Source organism: Amblyomma mixtum, chromosome 1, assembly GCF_055824585.1.
Source record: "Amblyomma mixtum isolate Tamu chromosome 1, ASM5582458v1, whole genome shotgun sequence".
Taxonomy (NCBI): domain Eukaryota; kingdom Metazoa; phylum Arthropoda; class Arachnida; order Ixodida; family Ixodidae; genus Amblyomma; species Amblyomma mixtum.
This window is the reverse complement of record NC_143012.1, coordinates 205,437,918-205,465,022: the sequence shown is the minus strand read 5'-3', so window position 1 is coordinate 205,465,022 and position 27,105 is coordinate 205,437,918. Positions and strand designations below refer to the sequence as shown.

The following is a 27,105-nucleotide window of genomic DNA, read 5'->3' as shown; positions in this document are numbered from 1 at the left end:
TGGTATTTCGCCTGTTATAATCCCTTTTCGCGCTCTTCGAATCTGTGTTGCGCTTAGATCTACACTTAATTTAATAAACTCGAAGAACTAAGAGATCAACGCACAGCATTTCACTTTCAGAAGAGAATCCCTTTCATCTTTCTCCAACAGCTTCAGCTTTGACCTGACCAACGACGAAAATGTTTGGTCCTGCTTCTGGGGTGCGATGGCAGCAACCATCTATCGACTGTGTCTCGATCAAATGGTCGCTCAGAGACTCCTCGCTTCTCGGACACTCCAGGAAGCCCGAAGGTATTTTACGTTTTGTGTGGAGGATGTCGCTTGTGGAAGCTAGGGTGCCTTTTGAAAGATGTTTGGGGTAGTGCAGCATAAGGCTTGCTAAGTTAACCAAACTGAATTGTATAAATATATTGTGCGAATTAATCCAGAAAAGCTCAGTTGCTGTTGTACTAAGGCGTCACCTGCTCAAAAAACCTAAGTTAGGGTACTGCTGGAGAAAAAAAAATGGAGGACGCTTAAGCTTCGCCTTCAAGAGTGGAACGCGAAGGCGTGCTGCAGCGCTGCCAGGGAGTGCACGGAACACCATCGCCCGTTCGAGGTTTTGAGTGAGAGAAATGACGCACTAACTGTCTCACTTACCTCGACGGGCACCTGTCGCAGCCCCCGATCATAGGTCAGTCGTTCTAATCCCTGCCGCGAGATAGGGTCTATCTAACTCAACTAGTCAGTCTATGTCACAAGAAACGCTGAATCGTATGAAAGCATTCGGAACATTCTGCGCCAGGCGGTTGGCATGATACGATTTTTTACGCCCCCCCCCCCCCGTTACGCCCCCCCCCCCCCCAATTATTTTCGATACGCGGTGCCGACAGCGCCGACGGCTTTTCGACCGAAAGAGCTGAACACGCTGTCGTGTAACATATTAAAAGAACGGAAAGTGTTTTTATGACGTTTTATGATGTTTTTATGACGCCATGCCGTTTTTTCGAATCCCTTCTCACATAACGTCACATTAGCTACATTCATCTGAATGAAATCCGCACATATACGCTATGCGTACGGTCTCTTGACATGATAAGTGACCACTGTAAGCACGCTTTTTAGCTTCTTTTCATAGTTTTTTTTTTGCCTTTCAATGTCATTTCCCGCTGTTTTTGTTCTTTTGGCACTTTGGTATTGCTCAATTTGTGATCTGTTTCTGTATCTACTCCTGCTTGGGCCTCACGGCCTGCAGTGCGTCGTAAATAAAAATAAAAAATAAAATAAAATATGTCCGTGGCAACTTCATCAATGCTCTTCTCGCTCTGCGCGACCCCGACTTTCACGTCATCATCATCATCACCAGCCTGACTACACCCACTGCAGGGCAAAGGACTCTCCCATGTCTGTACAATTAACACTGTCCTTTGCCAGCTGCGGCCACCGTATACCTGCAAATTTCTTAATCTCATCCACCCACCTAACTTTCTGCCACCCTCTGCTACGCTTGTTTTCCCTTGGAATCCACTCGTAGCCTTAAGGACCGGCGGTTATCCTGCCTTCGCATTACATGCCCTGCCCAAGCACATTTCTTCCTCTTGGTTTCGACTAGGGTGTGGGTAACTCGTGTACATCCTTATTCAAGGCGCACAATGAGTAAAACCGAATTGACGTATTTCGTTAAAGTAAAGGCGCTTGAGGCACCTTTCGCGCAATGAAAAATTTCTCTTCCACTTTCTGTGGCACTCATTCAAAGTTTGCACTAGTTACCACGATCTCCGCCTGCAGCCTTCTGTCAAAGATGCATCTGCTGCTAAGGCACATTGAGCTGTCTATCACTCCAAGCGTGACATTCGTGCACGGTTATTTGTCTGCCCCGCTTATTCAGATGCCGATGCCGTCTTGAGCTTTCTTCTGATGTCTCATCCTGCACCTTTCTATGTTTCCGCCTTCACTTTCAAGTTGCCCTTCACTTCAAACAACCGTCATTTTTTCTGAACAGAAGCAGTACCACAAACCGATCGTCGCATGCCGCATTTTATAGGTCCGTTCTATAGAAAATGCGTAGGTATTTCAGGTGCGTTTTCGCAAAACTAATGCCAGAGTTGTGTTTCTGATCTCTTGCGCAGAACTGCCGTCACGAGTGCAGTCCTCCTCGTTCTGCTGTACATTGTGGGCCTCGGCATGGGAGTGGCACTGACAGTCTGGTTTCGTGGCTGCGATCCGACTCCGCTGGGAGAAATCCAGAGCATTGATCAAGTGAGTTTGAAACTTCGCACATTTCTCTATTATGTCGTAAACCAAAATGCTTGGCGGAAGTATAAGAGAACGAAGTCAACGTCTTGCTGCTTATCAGCTACCGAGGCTAAGTCGTGAACAAACTCTGTTAATTGTGTATTGCAAGATTAGCCACGCCTGAAGCCGAGACAGAAAAGAAGAGTGTTGAAAAGAAGAAGACGTTACGAGGAGATGAAAGACACTTGCATTCCTGGAGTAGCTTTATCAAAATGTGCAAATACGCCCTATATCTGATGCATACGCACAGTAAACAACCTTTGGTAGACTGGTTGTGAAAAATCATTGACCGGGCAGTCGCTAATACCTTTATGTGAAGGCAGGGCAACATAACCCTTAACAAAAAAATCGGCAGCGTTAAGGCTTCCGTTCAGGGGAAAAAGCGGCATCGTCCCTTCGGCGTCGTTCTGCAGCGAAACTCACGTCGCACATGACGTCACACGCGGTTCAATGGGACGAAAGTGATTACGTTCCATTACATGACATGGAAGGGATTACATGACATGTAATGTGGGCTAAAGGTAACTGTATCTCTAAATGACGTAGCTTTGGAAAGCTAATGGTTTCCGGATAGAGAAAGATTTCAACAATTTTACTTCGATCTTGCGTTCCTTGGGTTGCTAGTCAAACACGCAACCCATACGCCTCGCAGGCACGCTTGAATGATGTGGGTACAAGCGTGGATGTATATGTATGTCGTGTGGTCATTCACGTAACTGTATGCTAATGAGTATGTGTGTAATTAGAAAGGTTATTTCAGCAGTTATTGAGCGAGTAGCAAAGTGCATTTTGGAGTTTTATACCTTCCTTGCATGACGCGGCATAAAGGAGCCAGCATGCGGCGACCACCGGAAAAACCCCGCGATTTCGTGTACGTCGCTCCACCAAGAGATGGCGCGCGAGCAGTATAAAGTCTTTTCGAATGGGGAACCTGCGTCGAAAAAAAAAACAGAGTCCGTGTATCCGAAGTGCTACGCTGAGATGACCGCAGGCCGCTGAAGGAACTCGTTAACGGTATCAGGGCATGCCCTAGATCGAAGCTTAGCTGTCCCCGAATTTTCTTTCTTTCCTGCGGCATTCTGTTTCTAGAATCTTATGCTCTTTTTATCTGATGTTCTCTCAGGAGTGCTTTGCAGCCATGAATAGCTGAAATTCTAACGTACAGGCAGTTATTTTTCCTACGCAAAAAGGTTACTTCACCGAGAGTAAAATAAGAGCACAGCATAAACCCCTCGGCCACTAGAAAGTTGTGAACGGGTTCTGCCGTAAGGCCTTGTTGTCCATACCTTTGTGTTTTATGTTGTGAAACATTTCTTTACAGATCTTGCCGTATTATATCAACACTTATCTGGTTAATATTCCTGGATTCGTCGGCCTTTTTCTCGCCGGGGTTGTCAGTGCTGCAACAAGATGCTTATACGTAAGATAAACGTCGTTACGCTGAGCGCTGGGAGGATGCGATGGAATTCTGGAATTTCGCACTGTTCTTTATCACGTGTTCTTTTCAAACTGCGATAATCCCCGCGTTATTGGATCAGTTCCCGTTTCGTCATTTTGCTGATCGTTTTCGCAGCTCGTGTCTTCTGAAGTTACTCGGCTTATTTAAGGACGCGTATGAGGAGCTCGAGACGTTTAAGAGATTTTCGCTTTGGCTCGTGTTAGGGGCTAGCTAAACGAAACATCATTTGATGAAGCAAGAAAGGTCATAAACGTGAAGCATTCAAGATCAAGCCGCCGTTCTGGCGTCACTTCACACTGAAAAAAAATCTCTGCCTCTCCCGTAACCGAGAGTAGAGTAAGCATGAAATGTTTACGGCGAGCACTCTTCTGCTGTGGCGTATCACTCGCAAAGCGATCGCTTTCCGCAAGACGCTTCCTACCTCTCCTTTTATCAGGCTCCATTGCTCGGCTTAAGCAGCTCTAACGGTGGCGGCGTTGAAATGCAGGACGAGGCAGAAGCGTAGGCGGACACGACGAGACGCTGGCCTGACAAGAATGTATATGCAGCGCGTTCGAATACCCCGCGAGCGTGTATACATCTGCCTGCCAAAGGGCGAAGTGTCATGAGCTGAAGGCTGAATGCGCTCCTCTGCATTCAGCCCGGCCGTGTCCGCCCAAAGCCCTTCACGTCCTGGAGCTCCCCTCTTGCTCTAAGAGGCCCTCTCTTAGACAGTCTCGTTAAATCTCGTACGGTGCCCAGCTGCTCTCGTTTCAGTGCCCGGATGAGTAGAATTCAGTGTCCGGATGTTGGCTCTCGGTCTCGGCGTGACGTCACCACACTGCCGACAACGGGAGCTAAAAGCATTTCATCCTTAAAATTATAGGGAGAGGAATAGAAGAGCTCCCAAACCTTTCCCCGTAGCTCTTTGCGAGGAGCATGCCATTTACAGCTGCTATACATCCCCTGCCCTCCCCCCCAACTCTGCAGCGCCCGCTCCAAAGTCAATCTGTATCATGAAATGATAGATCGCACATATATTTCGCAAATTACAGGACACCTTGCTCCTTGCGCCTGTGGTCATCTTGGTGACATTAATTGCAGAAAGGGGAACGCAAATTTTTGTTCTCAGCGTGAGATGGCAACGTCGACGATTGAGCCATTCGCATCATAATATATAATCTATAGTGTCTGAATATGGACGGGAACATTAATGCTGAGTGGTGTGTCTGTGCTCAACGCTTAAGCCGCGCCAGAAAGAGACAAGGACGTAGGGGGAATGCTCGTATGTAGGAACAACAATGGCCCGAACACATGACCGTCCAAAGTGCGCTCGGCTGTTCGTGGTTTTTATAAATGCTAGAGGAGCCGGCTATCACGAAGGCTAAACACTTTAAGGACTAACTTCTTCGAAGGCTTGCGCATGAAGGATCAAAACACCATTGCGAAATGAGATGGTGCTTCGAAAGCTGCTTGATCGACCAAATAAACTTTTCAAATATTTCCTGAGCAAAGCAAAAATTGTAAAACAGCAGTTGTGACGGGGTTTTATTCACAGTTTTCTCCATCAGAATGTTGTGTTTCTCGGCGGCTTTTAAACACATCAACAGTTGAGGAACTAGTCATCTGTACCAATACGACGGAGTGACTCGGAAATCCACACCATTTGCGCCCTTTAGCCGCAGTGTAATATCGGCTGTAGTTTTCGTAGTTAGTAATTGCTAACCATCACACATGAAACCTTGCCTAGGCTATTTGTTGTATAACATGCTCAGCTTAATAATATAAGTGGTGTTGCTTGCTGCTACTTGCCACGTAGTCAGGTGATATCGGGAATTGGGGAGGGGGTTCTTTCTATCGCTCGATAAATATATGCCACACTCTACTGTGCCCTCCATGTTGTTATGTTCCAGGAATTCTTTTCTTTAAAAATAAGAGTTTCATCTCCAAAGGAAACGAAATATGCCCACCATGTGCAATGTTATTTTTCATGTTTTCGAGTACATGTTACGTTGAATCCCAATTATTCCACGAGCAGCTTTCAGCATTATTGACTATGTTTCACCTCCCCTCCTTTCAGCACCGTCTCATCTACGATTAACTCCCAAGCCGCCATCTTGTACGTCGATGTGATTTCACCGCGAAGCAAAAAGGCTGAGAAGCATGTGCTGTGGAAGGAGCTACTTCCCTTCGTTTGCTTGGCTGATATCATCCCTAACAATCAAAAGGACCTTTAACGGCTTATTCTGCTCTCCACTTTGCTTTAGCCTAATAGCTGACACCCACTGCGGTAGAACAGTTGCATTGGCATATGGTTGCTGGGCCCTTGGATCCGGCATTGAATGCCGGTAGCGGCAGTCACATTTCGCTGTAGCCGGAATGAAAAAACACTGGTTTGTTGTGCGACGGTAGCGCACGTTAAAAAAAAAAAAAAAGCTCAAGAAGTCGAAGTTCTTCCCCGGTGCCCTCCACTGTGACGCTGCACATAGCCTCTACGGCTTAGGGAGGTTACACATGAATGATTAGATACCGATGCATATTTCAGGAGACCTAGTCACAAGCTGCTCTGTGGAATGGTCGCACTGGGTTTTACCCGCCTTAAGTGCATCATTGCGCCTGCCTCCTTATTTTCGCTGGTCCCAGTTGAACCTTCTAGGTGTGCAACTGCATGCTGAACAAGTGTGCTTTCACACATCCCACATTTGCAACGCATCCGGCATGCACGAAATTTTTTTCGTGACTCCAATAAGTAATGTCTGCTTCTGTCTAAGAACTGCATGATGGCGAGAGGTAATTTAAGTTTCGACTTTTATTCGCTCTTTAAACCCTGTCCTGGTTTTTCCGGTTTTCAGGGCTTAAGTAGAATCAAGAATCATTCCTGCTTGGCAGGACAGCATTCGCTTTATATGAACTTCTGACGTTCTGGATACAAACAAGACTTCTGAAATTAGCACACGTCCTCGAAGATATAACAATTTTAGCCTACGTTTTGCCTTTGGTACTCAGAAGCATTTGATGCATGCATGAATTTAATTTATCTCTTTCACTTTCACGTAGTTCATTGCGTGCGCGTAGAGGAGTGAGGTTCTTACGGGTGCCTCACTACAGACTTCAGATGCATACCGGCAAATATGGAGAAAACCACTCATGACACATCAAACCGCGCAATTGAATATCCAACAAAAGCACGTTCACATGCAGCACTATTTGAGAAAAGCAATGTAAGGCAGCGCGCAGTCCTCAGCCATGCGTACGGGCTGCGCCACTGCGGTAAGATGGCGGCATCCTGCGCACCGAGCGTTGCGATCTTGCCGCCTACTTTCATGATGCGACAAGAACAGGACCTTTTTCGATTTTACGGAGCTAGAACGCTTAGTTTGAGCGCTATGGAACGGCGCTGCAGCACCCTGTTGCTCCGCCGTCTTACGGTAGTCGAAGGCTCTACAAAAGCGCCGTCGGACGGCACTCTAGACGCTACCCATTTTAGTGTGTGAAAAATGCGCACTGTTGAAGCCGGCCAGTGTGTGCGCTTTTCGCCCTCGGACGCCGACGATCAAGCTCTGTCGACAAAGCCGCCATTTATTTATTTATTTATTTATTTATTTATTTATTTATTTATTTATTTATTTATTTATTTATTTATTTATTTATTTATTTATTTATTTATTTATTTATTTATTTATTTATTTATTTATTTATTTATTTATTTATTTATTTATTTATTTATAGTGCCAATCCCTTCTTCAGAGATTTTTACAGGAGTGGGTTTTGGCCGCAGTCGACCAGTCATAAACACTATTTCAAGACTACAAAAAGGACAGTGACAATTATGGGGACAATTTGAAGAGGCATTGGAAAAAGGCAATAGAAAGATAACGCATGAATAATCATCACCTTTTCACTTCATAAATTATCACGAGAAATGCAAATAAATACAATGCAATACAAATACATGGAAAACCCCTCAAAATGTTAGAAAAAAAGTTGGTTGGTTGGTTTATGCGGTTTAACGTCCCAAAGCGACACAGGCTATGAGAGACGCCGTAGTGAAGGGCTCCGGAAATTTCGACCACCTGGGGTTCTTTAACGTACACTGACTTCGCACAATAAACGGGCCTCTAGAATTTCTCCTCCAAAGAAATTCTAGCCGCCGCGGCCGGGATCGAAGAAGAAAAGTAAATAAAAATCACAGTTTCTTCCCTGACAATACACTTTTGCTGGTTAGCCCCCAAAATTTCTCAGTAGTTGGCTGTACAATCACTAATCCTCGGTTAAAGGCCAAAACCGAGGTAGCAAAGCTGGGTTCCTGATAACCGTGGTTGTCAGCGCAACCGCTGTTTCATCCGCCGTGTAACATGTGCCAAATATTCCCAAGTAACTTTCCAAGTGTTTGAGTTTTCAGTCGTCTTTTGCTTTAAACTTTCGTGTTTTTACAGCGCTGTATTTTCTTCCATTTCAAGCACTGATCTTGGGGGTCACAATGACCATCTACAGCACACTGTGCGTATACATGGGATCGGTCACAAGGGTAAGACGAACGCGTTACCAGATACTATGAGCAATCTCTTGCACGTAATCTTAATGGCCCCCTTTCAAAATGGCCTTGATCGAAAGCGGATTTGTTCGTAGATATAAACACCCTACAATACATGCGTTTCCTTCATTCCTTAACCTGTAACACGTGTGACAAGAAGAAACCGTATGACACAGTGTGTCAGCAGAGACAGCAACAATATGCATTTTATTTATTAGCTCCAATTTTTTTTTAAGCAGTATTGCTGGGAATGTAAACATTGTGAAATCAAGCGTAACATGAGCCAAAAAATATATTTCTGCATGAAAACTTTAGCATCGTTATTTACGCGTAAAACTGTGTCAAAGCACGAAAGAAAGTAAATACACTCTGCTATTTTTTTTAAAGTTTACAGTACAGATTTTCATTTTACAAAACAGTAAGAGATACGTCGCTGCAGTTTGTGCAGGCGGATTTTGTAGCAAGGTGGACATTATTTGGGATTTACGGGACGAGGCTATATTACGAAATTGTAGGCCGCCTGCATTGCAGGTGAGTCCTGGTTTTAAATATTGTTAATCCGCAGTATGGTTCGAAATATCGGAGGCCGAATATGCGCATTTTAAACTCATGAAGGTGGCTTTCCCGCCTAGCATATTTCTAAAACTCAGTCTGTCGCACTTTTTATGCATCAAATACAGACGGTGTTTCTGTATTTGACGATGTAGAAGAACTTAACTTTCCCGACAAAAGCACGCGCAACTCCAAGAAGAACAGCGCGAAATAGACAAGGACTAAAGGTAGATACACACAGACAGGCGCTTCCTTTAGTCCTTGTCTATTTCGCGCTGTTCTTCTTTAACACGGCATACCAACTCGCCCAAGCATCAGTCAAGCATTAAATATTTAACATTAAACATTTCTCAGAAATTTTCAAAAATAGGTTCTTTAGGGTAAAATTATGACTTTTGCGGCGTAGTATTACAGTGGTAGCGGACACCGGAAAGCCGGAGAATTGACTTAAGTAGCAAGCTGGTTAACTAACTTCTGATAACTAACTTTTTAACTGTCATTTATAGGCAAATAGTTTTAATTAGACTTGTAGCCGGTCGTTAGTAATATCCATATCAGTTTTATTGGTTTATTGGTTTATTGGGGTTTAACGTCCCAAAGCGACTGAGGCTATGAGAGACGCCGTAGTGAAGGGCTCCGGAAATTTCGACCACCTAGGGTTCTTTAACGTGCACTGACATCGCACAGCACACGGGCCTCTAGAATTTCGCCTTCAAGAAATTCAGCCGCCGCGGTCGGGATCGAACCCGCGTCTTTCGGGCCAGCAGCCGAGCGCCGTAACCACTTAGCCACCGCGGCGGGGCATATCAGTTTTTAGAATTTCGAAAACGCGATTACTCTCGCTGCTGTGGCTGGACAAAATTTGACTGTATCAAGCAAAAATTCATGCGCTTTCGAAAGCACGCAGGCAAAGCAACCCCTCCAGTGCACCTGACTAGTCGAAAAATCCAAATTTTGTCGAGCTGCACCTCCAATGGTAATCGGGGTAGTCGCGCTTTCGAAATTTTAAAAACTGATAAGGCTATTACTAACGGCTGGCTACAAATCTCTAATCGCAACTAGGCACTTAACTTTACCAGTTAAAAAGTTCATTATTAAAAAATTTGTTAGTTGAACCCGCCTCGGTGGCTCAGTGGTTACGGCGCTCGGCTGATAACCCGAAAAACGCGGGTTCGATCGCGGCCGCGACGCCCGAATTTCCATAGAGGCGAAATTCTGGAGGCCCGTGTACTGTGCGATGTCAGTGCACGTTAAAGAACCCCAGGTGGTCGAAATTTCCGGAGCCCTTCACTACGGCGCCTCTCATAGCCTGAGCCGTTTTGGAACGTTAAATCCTAACAAATCAAACTAAAAATTAGTTAACCAGCTTAATACATGAGACGAGTTACCGGTTTTCTGACGTCCGCCAACACTGTTGATTCTATGCTTCAAAGGCCATATTTTCACCCCAAAAAGCTTATCTTTGAAAATTTTTGAAAGCGTTCGCTGAAACACCCTATATATCCAATGCGGGAAGTTCAACCCAACTAGCTTTCAAATGCATATTTTTGAAGTCTGGTATTTCGAAGTACACTGCCGATTAAGAAAATCTAAAAAATAAGCTTATCTTCGATGTAGCCGGCTTTCCATTTCGCTGTATAACCTTGGCTCCTATATCTCAAACAAAAGTCCCGAGTAGTTATTTGTAGTTAATTATGATTCTAATTATTCAGTTCTGCGACATACATAACGTCCGCCATGCAGTGCAGTCCACTTGCACAGACGTCACCAACTTTTCTTTTGCTTTTTTTTTAATATAAATCTATGAATGTAAAACAAAAAATCAGGCGCTTAATGTCGGCACAGGGTGGCAGAGGTGTGGTGAGAGTTGTTGGAAAAAATATTGAGTGCGCAGAGCAGGACACATGAGGTGCGAAACGTGAAACAATAATTTCAATCTCTCTTCTCGTTTGCCGTTACCCTGGCGCTGTTGTGGTGGGTCGCTGTGCCCAGGCACTGAAGCCCCAGGAGTCGCACGTTGCTGCAGAGTGAGCCGCATTTGCAACCACTTAAAAAAAAAGCTAAGAATACTTCCCAGCATTTTCCTTCGGTCCTCATGAGCAGCATAGCTGCTTGTTGAGCACATCGCCGAACAGAGGGTAGCAAGGCGCACTTCCGACCAGAGCCTGTTCGCTGTAGCCGTCCTGAATTTTGCCTTCTTTTAGGTGATCTCAGCATTCATACTATTTGCAGGCTGCTCAAACTTCAAAAGGCAGAAACCTCTTGCGTACCTTTTTTTAGCCCTGTTTATTGACGCTGCGCGTAAAGGGGAAATTGGTACATCAGTGAAATAAGGGTGCGGGTTATATGCAGGAAACGATGGTTTGGTTTGGTTTATGGGATTTAACGTCCCAAAGCGACTAAGGCTATGAGAGACGCCGTAGTGGAGGTCTCCGGAAATTTCGACAACCTGGGGTTTTTTAACGTGCACGGACATCGCACAGTACACGGGCCTCTAGAATTTCTCCTCCAAAGAAATTCAGCCGCCGCGGCCGGGATCGAGGTTAGCTGATTCAATCAGGTATAGAAGACACAGATGACGCGATGCCTGCGTCCGAGCATGATGGAATGCAAACTGTCTGGTGAAAGACCCACTACAGCCAGGTGTCAGGTTCTTGTCAGTTTTAGAACTGGGCAAAAAAAAAAGGTTGTGTACTTCCACTTAGTCGCGAGGGAAGGAAGCCTCGCAAGTGTGCGTCTATACGGTATCCATATAACCAGAGTAATAGATGACAGCTGGGCTTACCGGTTATTTCTATTACTCCGGCAGAGGAGGTACAGGGAGCGACCTGTGTTGCTTGACGATGATTTGTAAATAAGCCAGGCGATATCGGAGATTTAAAGGCATTTATTTAAGCACAAAAAGCGGACTTATGTGGAGATATTAGTAGTCGACTGACATTTATTATGTCACTGGGCGACAAAATGTTTTCAGCGTTCCAAAATTGCTTGCGAATCCTGGCGAAATATGACTGGCACAGTAGCGCGAAAGCAAAAAAAAAAAGACGAGACGCCTGAAGAAGGCACCAACGAGAAGCGCTTCGGCAGTTATAACGGTGAAACAAGTTTTCTACATTTGACTCGGGAACATTAAGACTGCGGAAGCAGAGAGGAGGTTTTGCTGTCGATCTAATACACGCGCTAAAGAAGCAGTAGTAACTGTTTAGACGAAACAATGCTTTGTTTTGAGCTCTTCGTTGAGTTCGACATTCCAAGCCATTCGGATAGGCCTGTCCTAAAAAGAACCCCGAAGTAAAATGTTTCGACACAAGGCTGCTTACGACGCCTCATCTCACCAATGAATGAAATAATTAATAAAGCCTGTATTGCAAGGGAGGGATATCTCGCCATCCCCCATCCAACTAATAAAGTTCTCTTCTTTGCTGTTGTCCGGGGCGTAAGCGTGGACTACTTACATTGCAGTCTCCTCTGCTGCAAAGGCTGTTTTAACGGCTGTCAGTCATGACATTATGCCAGAATGGTACTGTTTAATACCTGACGGTGTAAAGCCCTCAACATAGTGCTACTGAGTGGCTGTTATAAAAGGGCTTTCGTAGGAGCTGTTTTCAGTCGTAAAGTGCAATTATCTGTGTTCTCTGCTGATGAGAGATGGCGGTGACCATAGTGCCGACATTATCACCTTTGCCTGAAGCCCGCTTACTGGCACGACAATCAGTAGTTTCTTTCTCGACAGATATTCATGATGGTGAACTCTGGGTTGACAGCACCCTTTGTGGGCTTGTGCATTCTGGCGGTGTTGTTTCCATTCGTCCATTCAAAGGTACGTACTTTTTTTGTGTTCTGTTGCCGTCTAATCTATTGCGTTATAGTAATGTATCTCGGTATTCGTGGAAAGCATAAAATTCGCTTCTATAGCAAAGGAAAGAGCACAGCGAATCATATAGGTTGGGTAATAACCAGGCAAGGGCAGCAATAGAAAGGTGGAGGAGCGCATAGAGGAGGGTGTGGTGAAGCAGGGGAGAGGGGTCCCGCTCAGTTCGCGCCGGCTGTAGCGTAATCACTTCCTACAACGTGCTTACAGGCAGCCGTCATGCTCAGAACGTGCGCTGCAACCACCTGCGCAAAAGCGACTACGTAAGATGCGGTAGCAGGCAGATACCCCAACAATCCCGCCGTTTAACAATGGCGCACGGTGGAGGATTTTTTGAAAACGACGCACTGCCTTGCCCAGATGAGGCAATTACTTGCGGAAAGATTGTGGGCCCCTCTAATGCCACACAGGTGCGTGGCTGATTATGTTTGTATGAGCGTAAGGTTCACCACAAAACTGCCAGTCGCAACTTTAGTACGCCATTAATCGGCTTTCGAACCGCCAACCAACACATACATGAGCGTCTATTGCGCCGTTTGTAGAGACCACGCTGTTTACGCCGTTTGCGACGCCCACGGCAGGCGTTGTACTGAATGTTAGGGCCACGCGCCTTGTGACCCGCTCCAAACACGGGCGTGTCCTTTGTGGCCTGAGCTTTCCTCCTTGAAGCTATGAGACTTTGCGCTACAACGCTTTCGTGCAGGGAGCAGCAAAGGCTGGACAGGACGCCGCTACCGGGAAGTGGTTCTAACGCGCCGCTCTACACCAATGAGGAACATTTGTTCGGTGCGATTGTTTAGAGGCCTTGTGCGAAAAACCGGCATGCTTCTCACTGTGCTCTCAAAACCAGATTAAGCGTCAAATTTCTCTTTAGGGTTTAGTGTAATCATCACTTACATTTTTGAGCGACCAAAGGACCGTGTTGCGTATCCCGACTATTATGAAATTTCTGAATTTTTTAATTCTAAGGGTCGCCTGTAACCAATCTTCTCCTTCCGAGGTAGTACATAAGCGACCGTAGTGAGGCCGTTGCCTTAGAATAAGTCAGTGATGACTGTTATTCGGCAAGTGTACTTTCAGAAAGGGTAAATCGCAAAGAGGCTTCCATATTCTGCCTAGAGTGCGCTGATAAATTAAGGCGTCCTTTCACCAGGATGAGTGTGCGATGCCTATAAACGTGTTGACCTGCGAAATTGTGCAGGAGGGTAATTCTTTCCTATGCGACGGCTTTTTCTTTCGTGTGCGTGAGCGAATTTGCGTCCGTAGTACTGCCTCAAATCTCATATCCAACTAGGACATATCCAAAAGCAGAGATCTGCTTTTTGGTTTTATAAATTACTCGCTCAGGCTGGACAAAAAAGAGTTATACACCCTACTACTTGTCTGGGCTGAAGAACTGCAAAAGATATGGATACCGCGCCCTTCAAGTGCGGCCCCACCGCCCCTGCCCTTACTTGGAGCCTACGTTTGAACGCTGACGAGTTCGAACAGGGAATAATCTGACCACTGCCACTTTTTTGACAGTGTAATCGCCAACTGCGGGCTCTACAGCCACGCGGCCTCAAAAGGCATTGACATTTCACGCTCATAAGAATCTTAAGCAGTGGCTTAAATAACAAAATACACCTAAGAGAGAACATAAATCACTATAACGGCGAAAATTTTTAGCTTAAACCCAAAAATGAAATGAAAACATTATTCAGTGCTACCCGCAGTGTGAAACGAGTTTGAGACATCTGCGCTAAGTCATCGGGCTCAGAACATCTAGATCAAGATAATCTGTACCTTTTGCAATTAAGCGGATTTTTTTTTATTTTATTCGTCCACTACTGCTAGCCACACTTTGGTAGCAAAGATAGGAGGTGCAGAAGCAGACTGCATTGTACGTCGCGATGCCGCAAGGAAACAAAAAAGTAAGCACAAAATGAAAAAAGAACGGTGTGTTTTAATTTCAGCAAGCGAAATTTGCAAAATCAAACGCACTATGTTTAAAAAAAAAAGCATGAGTGTGGATAGGATTCAGAATTGGAGGAGTAAAGTATACCATGCAGATGCGATTTCCATTCCGATATCGTCCAGGGCTGTATCGTGTTTGGGACAAAGAAAAGTGCTAAAATATTTCTCTGCACCGAAGTGGCAAAATTGTTGCGTTATGTTTTCTGTCCGTTCCACAAGATATCTTATTTATTTATTTGTGTGGTAACATGGATGGAACAATGCAGCATTGTAAGAGGATGAAAAAGTTGCGGCAAGATTGAAAGCGCTTCGAGCGAGATCGCCTCATTAGATCAGTGATGGGAACGTCACTACCATGTACGCTGTAAATGATCTGGATTTTTTTTTTTGCTGACTGTTAACACGTTTTATTTCTAATGTAGCGAGTTCTAGCGCTAGTGCCACCGATTCCAACCGAACAGTTAGTGCACCGATTTCTGTTCCGTTCGTCGCGGTGTGCTGCTGCCGTGTGGATGATCGGGTAGCTCACACAGCTGGAAGGCGCCGCTGCCAACGGGAGTCTTCTCGCTGACTGTTTGGAGCATTGACGAGAAAGGCACAGCGGCATTGTCTGTGCCCCACTACATGCAGCTGAGGACCCAAGTTGAATTTAGCTCTCTTCAAAACGTACCCATGACGAACGAAAGACAGTTTAATGCACGATAGAGCCAATTGATCCTTTGTTTGCTTAAGCAGGTCGTCTGAAGGAAAGGTTTTACTTTTAGCCTCGCACTCTATTTTGCGTATTTATTGCATTCCTTTTCAAATCGGGCTGCGCAAGTAATAAAGTAATCAATGTAGCGTGTTTGAAACAAGCAAGCGCCTTACACCTTTCGATAACGGTCATCAGTAAAGACGCAACTGATAATAAACTCATATAACAACGCCTACTAACTTTCTGTAGTGTAAGCACTGCCTGGAGATCATCATAAGTGCGCTTTTTGCAGAGTGCTGACCTGGCGACGCTGATAACAGTCATCTATCAGCTTTGGCACACGGCGCAGGTGATTAGAACTGGCAGGAAGCCTCGACGAATGCCGATGTCGCTCGACTACTGCCCCGGGAACAGGAGTGCGAACGCATCAGCACTGAACACCGTGAATTTCTCATCACCCCTTCCGTAAGATCAATGCGTATAGCATTATAACTGTGGGGATTCTTTGCCCAGCAAAGCAACAACACGAACAACTCCGGACAATATAGCCATTAAACACGTTTATTCTTTGTTCTATTCACTTTGTGAAATTTGAAGCATTCTTTTGCTGCAGGCTACTGAACTAGAAGAACTCGGGTTAAGAAGGAGTCATTAACGTTAAATAGCTTGAAAGCAACAATCGCAAAAAGGTAAAGCACCTGCCACACCTGCACCAGTGTCAAGACTTGATAGCGACAAAATATTCGCAGCAAAAAACAAGTATCGATGTAAATATTCTCGGGTACGGCCTGATCCCAGTAAACGGGGCCCAAGTTGAGCGAGGCGGTGCTAGCCTCGGCGCAATCACTCTGAAGATATTCATTAACAGCTTGAACGCGCTTCCATATCAGAATGGAAGTTTGTCGCCGGGTGATGTACTTGGCCGCCACCTCCCATGTGAACCTGGGGCATCAGGTGCCATCGGGTGCTCAGTAACTGACCAAGGCGCGGTTCAGACTTACGATGCTGTAGAGGGCGCCAATGATCTCAGGATTTTTAGACATTGAACTGCAGAAAAGGGATTGGAAACAAAAGCTCGATGTGTTCAACACAAAAACCACGCGTTTCAGGCTATCCGAGATGAATTCTTTCAGTAGCTATCAGACATTTCCTTGCATCTAATAGGCAATACTAGCGACGGTAGACCTCAACCGACAAATACACTGTTAGGGGACGGGTATGCATTCTCCTTGGAGCTTACGAGAGAGGAGAGAGCATGGTGTCATGTTCTTCACTCTCAAAGAGGGACCCAAAATAATGAAGTGAGGCTGCCGCAAGACAAGGAACCGAACACAACCTAGTGGCAGCGAAAGTAGCAAGCGCACTCTACGGTCATCGGGATAAAAATGTCCATTGTTCCAGGCAGTTTCGCCATAGCACACGCGAAAAGTTAAAAAATATCTCGAACATTGCAGAAACTTCCGCGCGTGGTTGGGATTCTTCCACAGCACTTTATGCAAGGCCGCGTACCGGAATCGTAAACAGGGAACATAAATGAACAAACATAAGAAAGCCTCGTTGCAATATATGCGTATGATGAGCCGAGCAGGTTGCAGAGCAGGAAGCAGGCAATTACGGCAAAGGTTCCACAAATAAAAGGATGTGTGTGTGCGCTGGGGGGGGGGGGGGGGGGGGGGAAGACATGAAAGCTACCAGATTTGCAGCGGTGGGGCTCAGTGACTTTTGTATTCACTGCTGATCCCATGGTCTTGTGATCGAGTAGTACTTTGGTTTGGGCTGGTTAGTTCATAGATGTAGTTGATGTCAGGACGGCGCGAAAGGAACAAGGATGAGAGAGGAACAAGAACGCCTCTCCTGGCGCCTGCCCTGTTTTGTTCTTCTGCCTCTCGACCTTGTTCCTGACATCAACTACAGCTTGTGATCAAACGTGGCGCCGTGGGGGCCGCATTTTGAAAAAAGTGAGGCGGAAAAACGTCTGCGTGCTGTGCGATGTTAGTGTGCAGTAAATAAATCCAGCATGGTTTTAATTAGTCGGAGCCCTCCACATAACGTTGCTCAGAGCCGACGAGTCGCTTCGGGAAGTTGACCACCAGAGAGGTAGACACGCTGTCGAAGCAACCATAAATTCTGCACCACTAAAGTTTAATTTCTTGGCGATGCCTTTGTGTTTCAATATCCTGATTAGGCAAGTGTGTGCCATAGCCAAGCGATACATTCAGTTTTGTAATTTAGTGAAGGATACCAGACTATTTCTTTTTAGGTGTCATACTTTGTGCGACAATAATGCTCACGGGAGTGACACCGAGGAGCTCGTGAAGATATAACTGTTCGATATACTAGTGATACACTCATTAAGAGGTGGCTGCGACTTGAATGTGTTTTTGACTTGTCCTGACGACAGAGAAATTAATGGTTTGTGTATTGCGTAGCAAAGGGAAAAGGCTCAGTCACTTAAAAAAACTCGGATCTTGACCGAAAAGACAGCGGAGCCTTTGTTAACTTCAACCGTTTTTTCCGCATTCACAAAAATTTTGAACCAGCCAGGATGCGCTGCCATCGGTGTTTTAAAACTGAAATTTTCGCAGAGCTTATTAGATGGCTCGTAATCACGCCTCTGCTTTGCTCTGGGCCGAACAGCGTCGGTATTATACGAAAACAAAAATAGTCGAAGTCAACCAATCCAAAAGTTGGTCCTCTATCAGCGTACTAAGAGGTTGTCATTCGACATTTGCCTCAGACAATGCCAGCCAAAACTTCGGTGCTACGTCCTTATCATTTTATACTCGTTCTTGTCATCGCCTTTGTATACAGTTGCCGCTATGCTTTGTGATATGTGTCTTTATCTCTTTACGACGACCTTAACCGCATTCAGGAATGGTGTGCCGATTGGATAATGGAACTTAAACCACATAAATATAAAATCTTGTCCTTTACGCGTCGCCGCAACCCGCTTCACTTCCCATACCTAATAGTTAACGTCCCTGTACACCCGGTTCTATCATTCAAGTACTTAGGCATTACTTTGTGTAGCGATTTGTCCTGGAGCACACAAGTTACGAACATCATTTCATCTGCTAATAAAACACTTGGATTTTTAAGACAACATCTCCCCCAAGCCCCTAAGGATCTAAAGTAATGAGCATACAAATCCCTTCTCAGACCAAAATTAGAATATGCCTCACTCATTTGGGACCCGCACCAAGTTTACCTTGTAAATGCACTTGAACCAGTCAAAAACAGAGCAGCCAGATTCATCCATCATCATATTCTTAATACATCAGTGTATAAGCGTTGAAAGCTAAATCCGACTTATTGCCCTTATCACTTCGTCACCGCATTGCCAGCCTTTGCTTGCTCCATAAATTTTTCCATAGTTCACTAGGCCGCGCACCCTACATCGTCCCTCCAGCCCACATATCTCATCGCACTCGTCATCCATTTCGTTTCCAGACCTCGTGCCCGTACTACCACCTTTACCGCATCATTTTTTTTCCCCGTGCGGTAGCAGACTGGAAAGATCTGCCCAGCGACATCGCAGCCATGATGTGCTCATCCAACTTCGCCAGTAATGTCACCAGTCATGTTTCGTTGTGTTAACACTTGATCACTAAAATATATGTACCAACCCCTTATCTAATACCCCTCGGGGGTCTTTAAGGTAATAAAATGAAATGAAATGAAATATATGTCGGGTTCGGCCATTTTGCATGAATGTATAGAAACGTTCCTGCCATTTTATTTAGTTTTCATAGAAGGAAGTCTTTGGGGTTAAGTAATGTGTCTGATGATGTAATGCGCCGTAATGTCGAGCACTAAAGCTTGCAGATGTCAGTATAGTTATTACTACATCGATTGTACGGACCGGCATGAAGAAGTCAAAGGTATACTGTAGAAAAACAAAAAACAAACAAACAGAACAACTCCGCGCTGCTGAAATTTTGCCAGCTATCGACGCAATATTAGAAAAACTTCTCTCCATAATTATGCAGAGCTGTCTTCAGGCTCATAACAAGTTATCACGCAGCAAGTTCGGTTTCACCAGTGATCCCGGCACGCACCAGACGCTCTACGAGCACTGCGATTTTATTAGGATGCGATCGATCAGGGAGGGTTAATCTGTTCCCTATTTCTTCGCCTTTTATTCACTTGATCAGAGTGTTCTGCGTACAAAATCGCAAACCCATTGATTTCCCCGGTCCCCTCCTGTCTCAGTAATGACTACCTGCCTGATCGCACTAGATCAAGGTGGCTTCAAAAGATTGCCAGCCAAAGTGTTTTGCTAAACGAAAGTGTTCCACAGGGTTCTATTCTGGCTCCGCAACGTTTATCCATATGATCTAAGGGATGGGTTTTCCAACTGGGGGGTATTTCACTATACCAGTGACACCGTTTTGCCATGGAGTCATACCTAGTATGATACTGTTGCTCCCAAATTACATGTAGAATGTCAGAATGTCTTGAAATAGTTTTTCTATAGCTTCATATCTGTTAACAAAAAGAAAAGCGTATAGTTACCGAAAACATATTGCTTCTACCATTGCTGTATTCTTTCATGTGCCTACGTGTTAATATTGTGATTGTGCACCTTAGGAATACTCGAAAAGTGTGAAATACTTGTAATAGTTAAAAGTTGTCATTTTTTATTGCTGAATGGCGCGGTATAGCCAATCAGAGAAAGATTTCGGGTAATTGCGCAAGCCTGCACAGCCTTACGCGCATCTCTGCTAATAAACCACTGTCATAATTTTCTTTCACGCAAGCTGATCGTTCATGCTTGCTGTTCCTTTCATTTAGACAGATTTGAAACGATGTTTTCACCAATGTTAGCTACCGTATCTCTTGCTCCCAATGTAAGTTTTATGAGTATCTAAATATGCTCGACTGTGATCTTGTATTCAATGAAATTGCTTTTAAGGTACATACGGTCTAAAGAATATTGAACTGCGCAAAGTGCTGTACTCCTGCTACGACCCCGTCAGCGATATTTATTGCCCGAAACTATAGCAGCATATACGCCGAGCATGATCGTCGACGCTATGGTTTGGTTTGGTTTATGGGGTTCAACGGCCCAAATTGACTCAGGTTATTAGAGACCCCGTTGTGAAGGTCTCCGGAAATTTCGACCACCTGGGGTTCTTTAACTTGCACTGACATCGCACAGAACACAAGCTTCTAAAATTTCGCCTCCATCATAATGCGACCGCCACGGCCTGGATCGAACCAGCGTCTTTCGGGTCAGCAGCCGAGCACCATAACCCCTGAGCCATCACGGCGGACCCAACGCTATGTACCGAGGTTCCTGAATAATCTTCATGAATGAATGTTGTCCTTGCTGGCGATCAGAGAAGTGAAGATGTCCATTTTTCGATCTCACTGTAAACTAAATTGTGTATTGTCAGTATTTTATGCGCGACAACCACTGCACTGGTTGGCTTTGACGGGCCTGAACCATATTGTATCATCTACAAAGTGGCAATAAACATTATTGTTATTATTATTATTATTATTATTATTATTATTATTATTATTATTATTATTATTATTATTATTATTATTATTATTATTATTATTAACCTTTATATTTTGGTCTCTCGCTATGAGAGGACTGCAATACAATTTTAAGTATCCCATGGTTGCTTAAACCAACGCAGTAAGCTTTTTTTCCTTCTCTTTTAGATCACAGGAGACATTCTTCCTTTTTCGGCTATCGTACCTATGGAGCGGTGTACTTTCTCTCGTCGGAACTGTTGCCATCGGCGTGCTGCTCAGTGCTCTCACAGGTACCTCAGTTTTGCGCATAAAATCTTTTAGTGCGAAAGGGCTACTACACTAGCAATCATGAAAATGCCGATGTTTGTCTGAAGCCTCTCATACACTTGCAAAAGCAAAATAAACATTCCTGCACCTGGATTTCGAACCCGCGGTGGCGCGAACAGGTCAGCTTCGCTGGCCACTGCACGAATGCACTGTGCTATCGCCGCCATTTTTTCTTTATTGCATGGATGTACAACCGAACACATTTTGCGTTAGACTGCCACGCATTTGGTGGACGTCTAATTTGTGCATGGAGAGGTCCCGTGTGAGCGCTCTTCGTCACCGTTTCCAAAGCATTTCAGACCCTTAGCAGAGAACTTTCCACTGTACAATTTATTATAAAGCTCTAGCAGAATGTTGATCTAACATTAGAACCACACATGACAGTTCATTAAAGCAGAGCTGCTCCACAGAGAACTTTCCACTGTACAATTTATTATAAAGCTCTAGCAGAATGTTGATCTAACATTAGAACCACACATGACAGTTCATTAAAGCAGAGCTGCTCCACAGCTACACGTAAATATCTCTTTGGTAAGCCATATAAACATGCTTTTGGCAAGCTCAGTTGCCCTTACATTATTCCTCTTCTACAGTAAGCCGATGGCACATTTACTGACACATTCCTGATGGTATAAAGCTGCTCCTTCGTACTCACGTCGCTACAGGTGATTCTTCCCACGATCTTCCTTTCCACACTTTCGGGACATTACTGGGCAGCCTTAAAATAACTCAGTTCAAAATTTACCATTCACTGCTGCGGAGATCGAAGCTATAATCAATTCACAAGATTTGCCGTCTTCTCCTGAGCCCGATCTTATATCTCCTCGTTTTGTTGTGGCCTTGTTTAACGCTCATCCCTCGTTTTTCGTCTCGCTCTTTAATTCTGCCTTCCACTTGGGTCACTTTCCTGAGACATGGACAATTGGCAGGATTACTTTTATTCTCAAAATAAACAGGCCAAAGCACCTTCCGAGTTCTTACCGACCAATTTGCATTATTTCGCCTTTCGGTAAAGTGCTCTAGCGTTTACTATATGGTCGGCTGCATTACTTACTGTTCCAAAATAAACTACTTCACAGAAATCAGTATGGTTTCACGCATGGCCGAAGTTCAGTTCAGGCTCTCTATTATTCGCGGGAGTTCTTGCATAACTATAAACAAAAAAATTTCTGTGGTTCTAATTTATTTGCACTTTATAGGCTCATTAGGTAGTGTTTGGCACCCCTTGGTTGTGTATTTTGTACGAAAACATTGTTGTTACGGAAGTCTATATTCCTTTTTGGCGCCTTTCCTTCGTAGCCGCCATTTGACCTATCAATCTCCTTCGTGTACTCTTTCTGTGCCTTCTTCCCTCGGCCGTCCTCAGGGTTCTCCACTTTCGCTATTACCTTGGAACATTTTACTTTACGGTCGCATTAACTTTCCTGTCTCCTCACCTATCTACATTCAGGCATATGCAGACAAAACCATTATACTTGTCTCTGGTAAAACTAGCCTCGATTTGTCAACGCTAGATTCAAATGTTTTAACTTCAATCCAAAGCTGGTGTACCATATCCCGCGTTCAGTTAAACCCAGAAAATCGTTCTCATGTTTTGTTTTTATTTGGAGTCCCGGCGCTACAGAAACGTAAGCCTACTATTCGACTAGACACTTAGAGTCTCAAGTGTGAACCGAGTATTAAATAATTAGGCGTTCTCTTTGACTCTCGCTTAAGCTTTATTGCCCATGTCAACCATTTGCAAACGAAAATTCTGGCATGTACATTCGAGCTACTTTATTGATTCCATTTCTATTTTCGTGTTCCTCCTTCTCATATGCGCAAAATTTACCATCAGATTATTCTTCTCACATTTACGTATGCCGCCCCAGACTGGTAGTTTCATTGCCCCCTTTCCCGAATAAGAGATCGCGTTTTATCGCTTCAACTAATTTCCCTTCCTTCTGGCTCTTACTGGTGCCTATAATACTACGCGAACCGCTGCTCTTCATGTTCCTGCAAACATTTTTCCTTTTCCTATTTATCTAGACCAGTTATGTGCAGAGTTCATGCTTTTCATGTTACGGCAGTCCGTAGTATGGCAATACACTTTATGAGCCATCTGAAATTCAACCCTTATTTAATCCCTGGTCCGACCATCCCTCACTGAAATTCAGATTTTCTTTTGTTAAAATCAGTTCTCAGGAAGCCCTATCTTTTTCTTGTCAACGAGCACTGCATGTTAACACTAACGGGTCTTTCACTCGCTGCTCAGCTTGTGCTCCTTTTGTTGTTGTTAGCTGAGCACAAAAGATTGTATACGTTCATCATCTCTCTTTAGAACCACCCTCTAATACCTACGCCGCTGTGCTTGTTCCATTTCATTCTGCTGTTGCTTATGCTATTCATAACCCTCCCTCTACGCCTGTTTATTTTTACTCTGATTCTCTATCTCTGCTTTCTGGCCTGTCTTCGGTACGTCTTACAACCCGACAATTATTTTCTTTAAGAAAGGTCTCTATCGTTCGTCTTCTCTCTCCTCATTTCTTTTCTTTCATATCCCGGGTCATTACGGAATTTTCGGTAGCGAGTTAGCCGACCAAGCTGCTCGTAGCGCAGCGCAGTGTGGCAGTTTGCACGCTTCTACCCTTTACACCGTTGCGTGAATTCCCATTTACATAGTTCTTGGCGCATTTTTTGCCTCGAGTGCAACGGCGGCACTGAATTATTGAAATGGATCCGTGATACACAATATTCCCCCCATTCGTCTACCCAGCAATCCTCTCCTTACTTCACTTACTGGGCGTGGTATATTTCCGTTCTATTTTAATACATTTGGCCGCTCTCCGTCTTCAACTTGTTCCTGTGAAGTGCTATGTGAAGACCTCCGTCACTTGTTACGGGATTGTTACCTTAGTGCTCATTTAGTTTCTCGTTTAAAATCTCTTTGCTCATCGGACATCAGATCATCTATCTACTCCTCCCTTCTCCGAGCTGGTCTGCCTCCTTACAGTGCTGCTCCTTACACACACACACACACACACACACACACACACACACACACACACACACACACACACACACACACACACACACACACACGCACACGCACACACACACACACACACACACGCACGCACGCACGCACACACACACACACACACACGCGCGCACACGCTTACACGCACGCACGCACACACACATGATGATATGAGTTTTGTATGTGTGTCTGCTTGACACCAGGTGCATGTGTCCAGATTTTTTTAGAATATATGCATTACAGACATGCAGCTATTACGTCACCGAAAATATGTGAAGTTCGAGGTCAGGACGGTGCCACTCGATATAGCAGCCGCTTTTTCTCAAGGTCCGAGCTGCTGCCAGATAGACGTGTTGCAGCGGAAAGCAATTTGACAGCTAGATGCTACCAAATAACGTAGCACAACTAAAGTGCAGTGAATGTTGGCTGGAAAACTCGATCTTTATCACCAGCTAAAATGCGCAGCCACGCGACTTCCGTACACGGTTGCCTAAAGAGGAATGCTGCGTGTCACTCTTTTTTTGCGCAGCTTTCCACCGCTTTCGATGAACAGGCACATGCGGAGCAGAGCTCAAAGAAACCGAAGGCTCAGTTTGGCACGAGTTTGGATGGGCAGACCCTGCTGCTTTAAGGGTGGCCTGAGAGATGCTCTAATTTGAAAGGACTGTTTCCGCTTCCTATCACATCCAAGCAAAATATTTCAACGACTGATGACAGCATTTGACTTGTTTTGTGCTATCTCTGTCATGAGTGCAGTTTTAAGGAACAGCTTAACGAGCTCGTCGACTCGCTATGTTGATGTGTGCCGTAGCGCTTGGCATGGCAGGATGCGCAGCAGTACCAGAGTACCGCCTGTAAATTTAGCAGCTGTAATAGGGCCCTGGGAGGCTAACTAGTGGCTCAAGCCAAATTCAAACGAAGAGAAGTGGAATATCACTACTAATAAATTTTTATTCAAATGTGTCGACGTCACAATAATGCTATCACGTCGTACTCTTAAGGTCAACTTAGGTTGCTTTTTTCAAGAGCTGGTACACAATTATTTCCCTGCTGAATACAGAACTTTCCTTCAGCAATTCTGCTTTTGTATGTCCAAAATAACAGCAAACATATTGCATTACGCTGTTGGGGTTTTCCGCACAACTTAACAGGTTGCCGGCAATTAAATGAGCTGCCTCAACGCTAAACAGACGACAAAATTACGCGAAAACATCCCCGTCGTCGGCTGAGTTTACTAAGAGTTCACGAAAACAGAAAATGTGACTGTGCAGCCGTTACATATGAACAATTTTTGCGAGGCTACCCTGAACGGTAGGTACCGCAGTAAAGTAACTGCTACCTGACCCTTGAACTGTTACAGTATGACTTTTAGTTATTAGTAGACGATACGTGTGCATTGCTTCTTGAACAAAAAAAAAACTTTCAGTTTTGCAGCGTTTCCGTTCCTCCATGACGTACTAACAACCAACCATGCAGTGTTATTTTTGCTGCAGTCTATCAAATGTGATCAAAATGCGATCACAATGAGATCGGAAAACCAGAAAACTGAACGTAAGCATCCTGAGAATGCGACAAACCTGAACTATATAAAAAATAACCAGTTCAGCTGGTCATCCGCTATATGGGCACAATATTCCATGCCAGGGAACCACTCGTAGAATGTATAAAAAAAAAGGTGAAATCAACCTCTTTCTTCTTTTAGGCGAAATGAGAAACGAGAATGCGCGACCACAGCTGTGCAGCCACCTTCTTACAAGCTCATGGCAGAAGCAGCGACAACCTTCCACAGAAGCGAAACCGGAGGTAAGCGGCCGACAAATAGAACTGTTGAACAAAGGAATTAAAATGATGTCCATATTATTTCCAGAGAGTGAACGCAGAAAAGTTCAAGAAGACGACAAACGAAGGGCCACATAACGAAGATGAAAACCTCATCGCAAAGATAACAGAAACTGATGTTTAAAAGCAAGCTGGATTTGCTATCCTACTACACCGATAACGTGTAAAATAAAAGTCATTTTAACAAATGCAGTCGTACTTGTATTCGTTCTGTTGCCCATGCTGCTACGGCCATCAAATTGATAGGAACAAAGCTCCACTTAACAGCGTAAACGGGCTCTGAGTTGTCGACTCCCGCTTATTTTACAGGTGTGTTGACTCAAGCGTTTTATCAGTTTTTACCAGGGAATTTTATCTTTGCTACTGCTAACGGCGTCAGACGATTTTACTGTATCATTATCATACATTGCGCCGATAGGAAACTAACCAAAGTTGGGCTCGTTTTTTTTTCCGACCTGGTGAAAACGGCTTGTAGCCTAATGATTAATGTGAAGAGAATTCAACAGTCTAGCAACAGTTCAAACTTTCACCATGGTAATAAGCTCACGGAAGGAAAAAGCGTGGATTGGAGACCAAACAACACCCGCAAGAAAATCTTCATGTGTGGTATAACATGCAGAGATAGGATGAGTGGTCTGTTGTACCTCTCTCACAATAGCAAGTTTCATGGCCACCTTGGTTTCACTCGCAACCTATCCTGAGTCAGGAAAAGCTATTACCGGCCACAGCTTACTTCAGGAGCCAAGCCGATACCCGAGGCTGTAACCTTCGGCACAGGGGCGTGCACTACGAGCCGGGCGGCCAGGTGTGGGTGTAGACCACAGTGCGCTGCAAGGGGCTATGCCGAAAGTTCCTTCATAGGTATTTTGGTCGGCACAAAGTCCTGCACCGCCTCAACAGCGTCAACTGCGAAGTTGTTCCTGATGTAACTGTCACCGTTGGCCCTCTGCGTGAGCGTTCTGAACTCGTGCATGTGATGCGCTTGAAGCCTTACTTTTCACGTGACTGAGCACTGAGTTCACGAAGTGTCCGCGCCCTTAGCCGCTTCCCGCAAGGACGGACTCGACTTTCCCCGCCACCCTCCTTGTACGGATTCTATAGTTCACCTCAC

At 44.8% G+C, this 27,105-nt stretch overlaps 1 protein-coding gene across 1 annotated transcript in view; it reads left to right on the top strand.

The window, feature by feature from the left end:
- LOC149370622 (sodium-coupled monocarboxylate transporter 2-like) overlaps positions 1–26,312 on the top strand; it is a 36,722-nt gene extending 10,410 nt beyond the window's left edge. The window contains exons 6-13 of the mRNA XM_089578255.1: positions 151–291; positions 2,109–2,238; positions 3,596–3,694; positions 12,532–12,618; positions 15,612–15,784; positions 20,996–21,099; positions 25,858–25,958; positions 26,304–26,312. Coding sequence (XP_089434381.1) covers positions 151–291; positions 2,109–2,238; positions 3,596–3,694; positions 12,532–12,618; positions 15,612–15,784; positions 20,996–21,099; positions 25,858–25,958; positions 26,304–26,312 — 844 coding nt within the window. The remainder of the gene's footprint in view (positions 1–150; positions 292–2,108; positions 2,239–3,595; positions 3,695–12,531; positions 12,619–15,611; positions 15,785–20,995; positions 21,100–25,857; positions 25,959–26,303) is intronic.
- Positions 26,313–27,105: the final 793 nt, after the last annotated feature.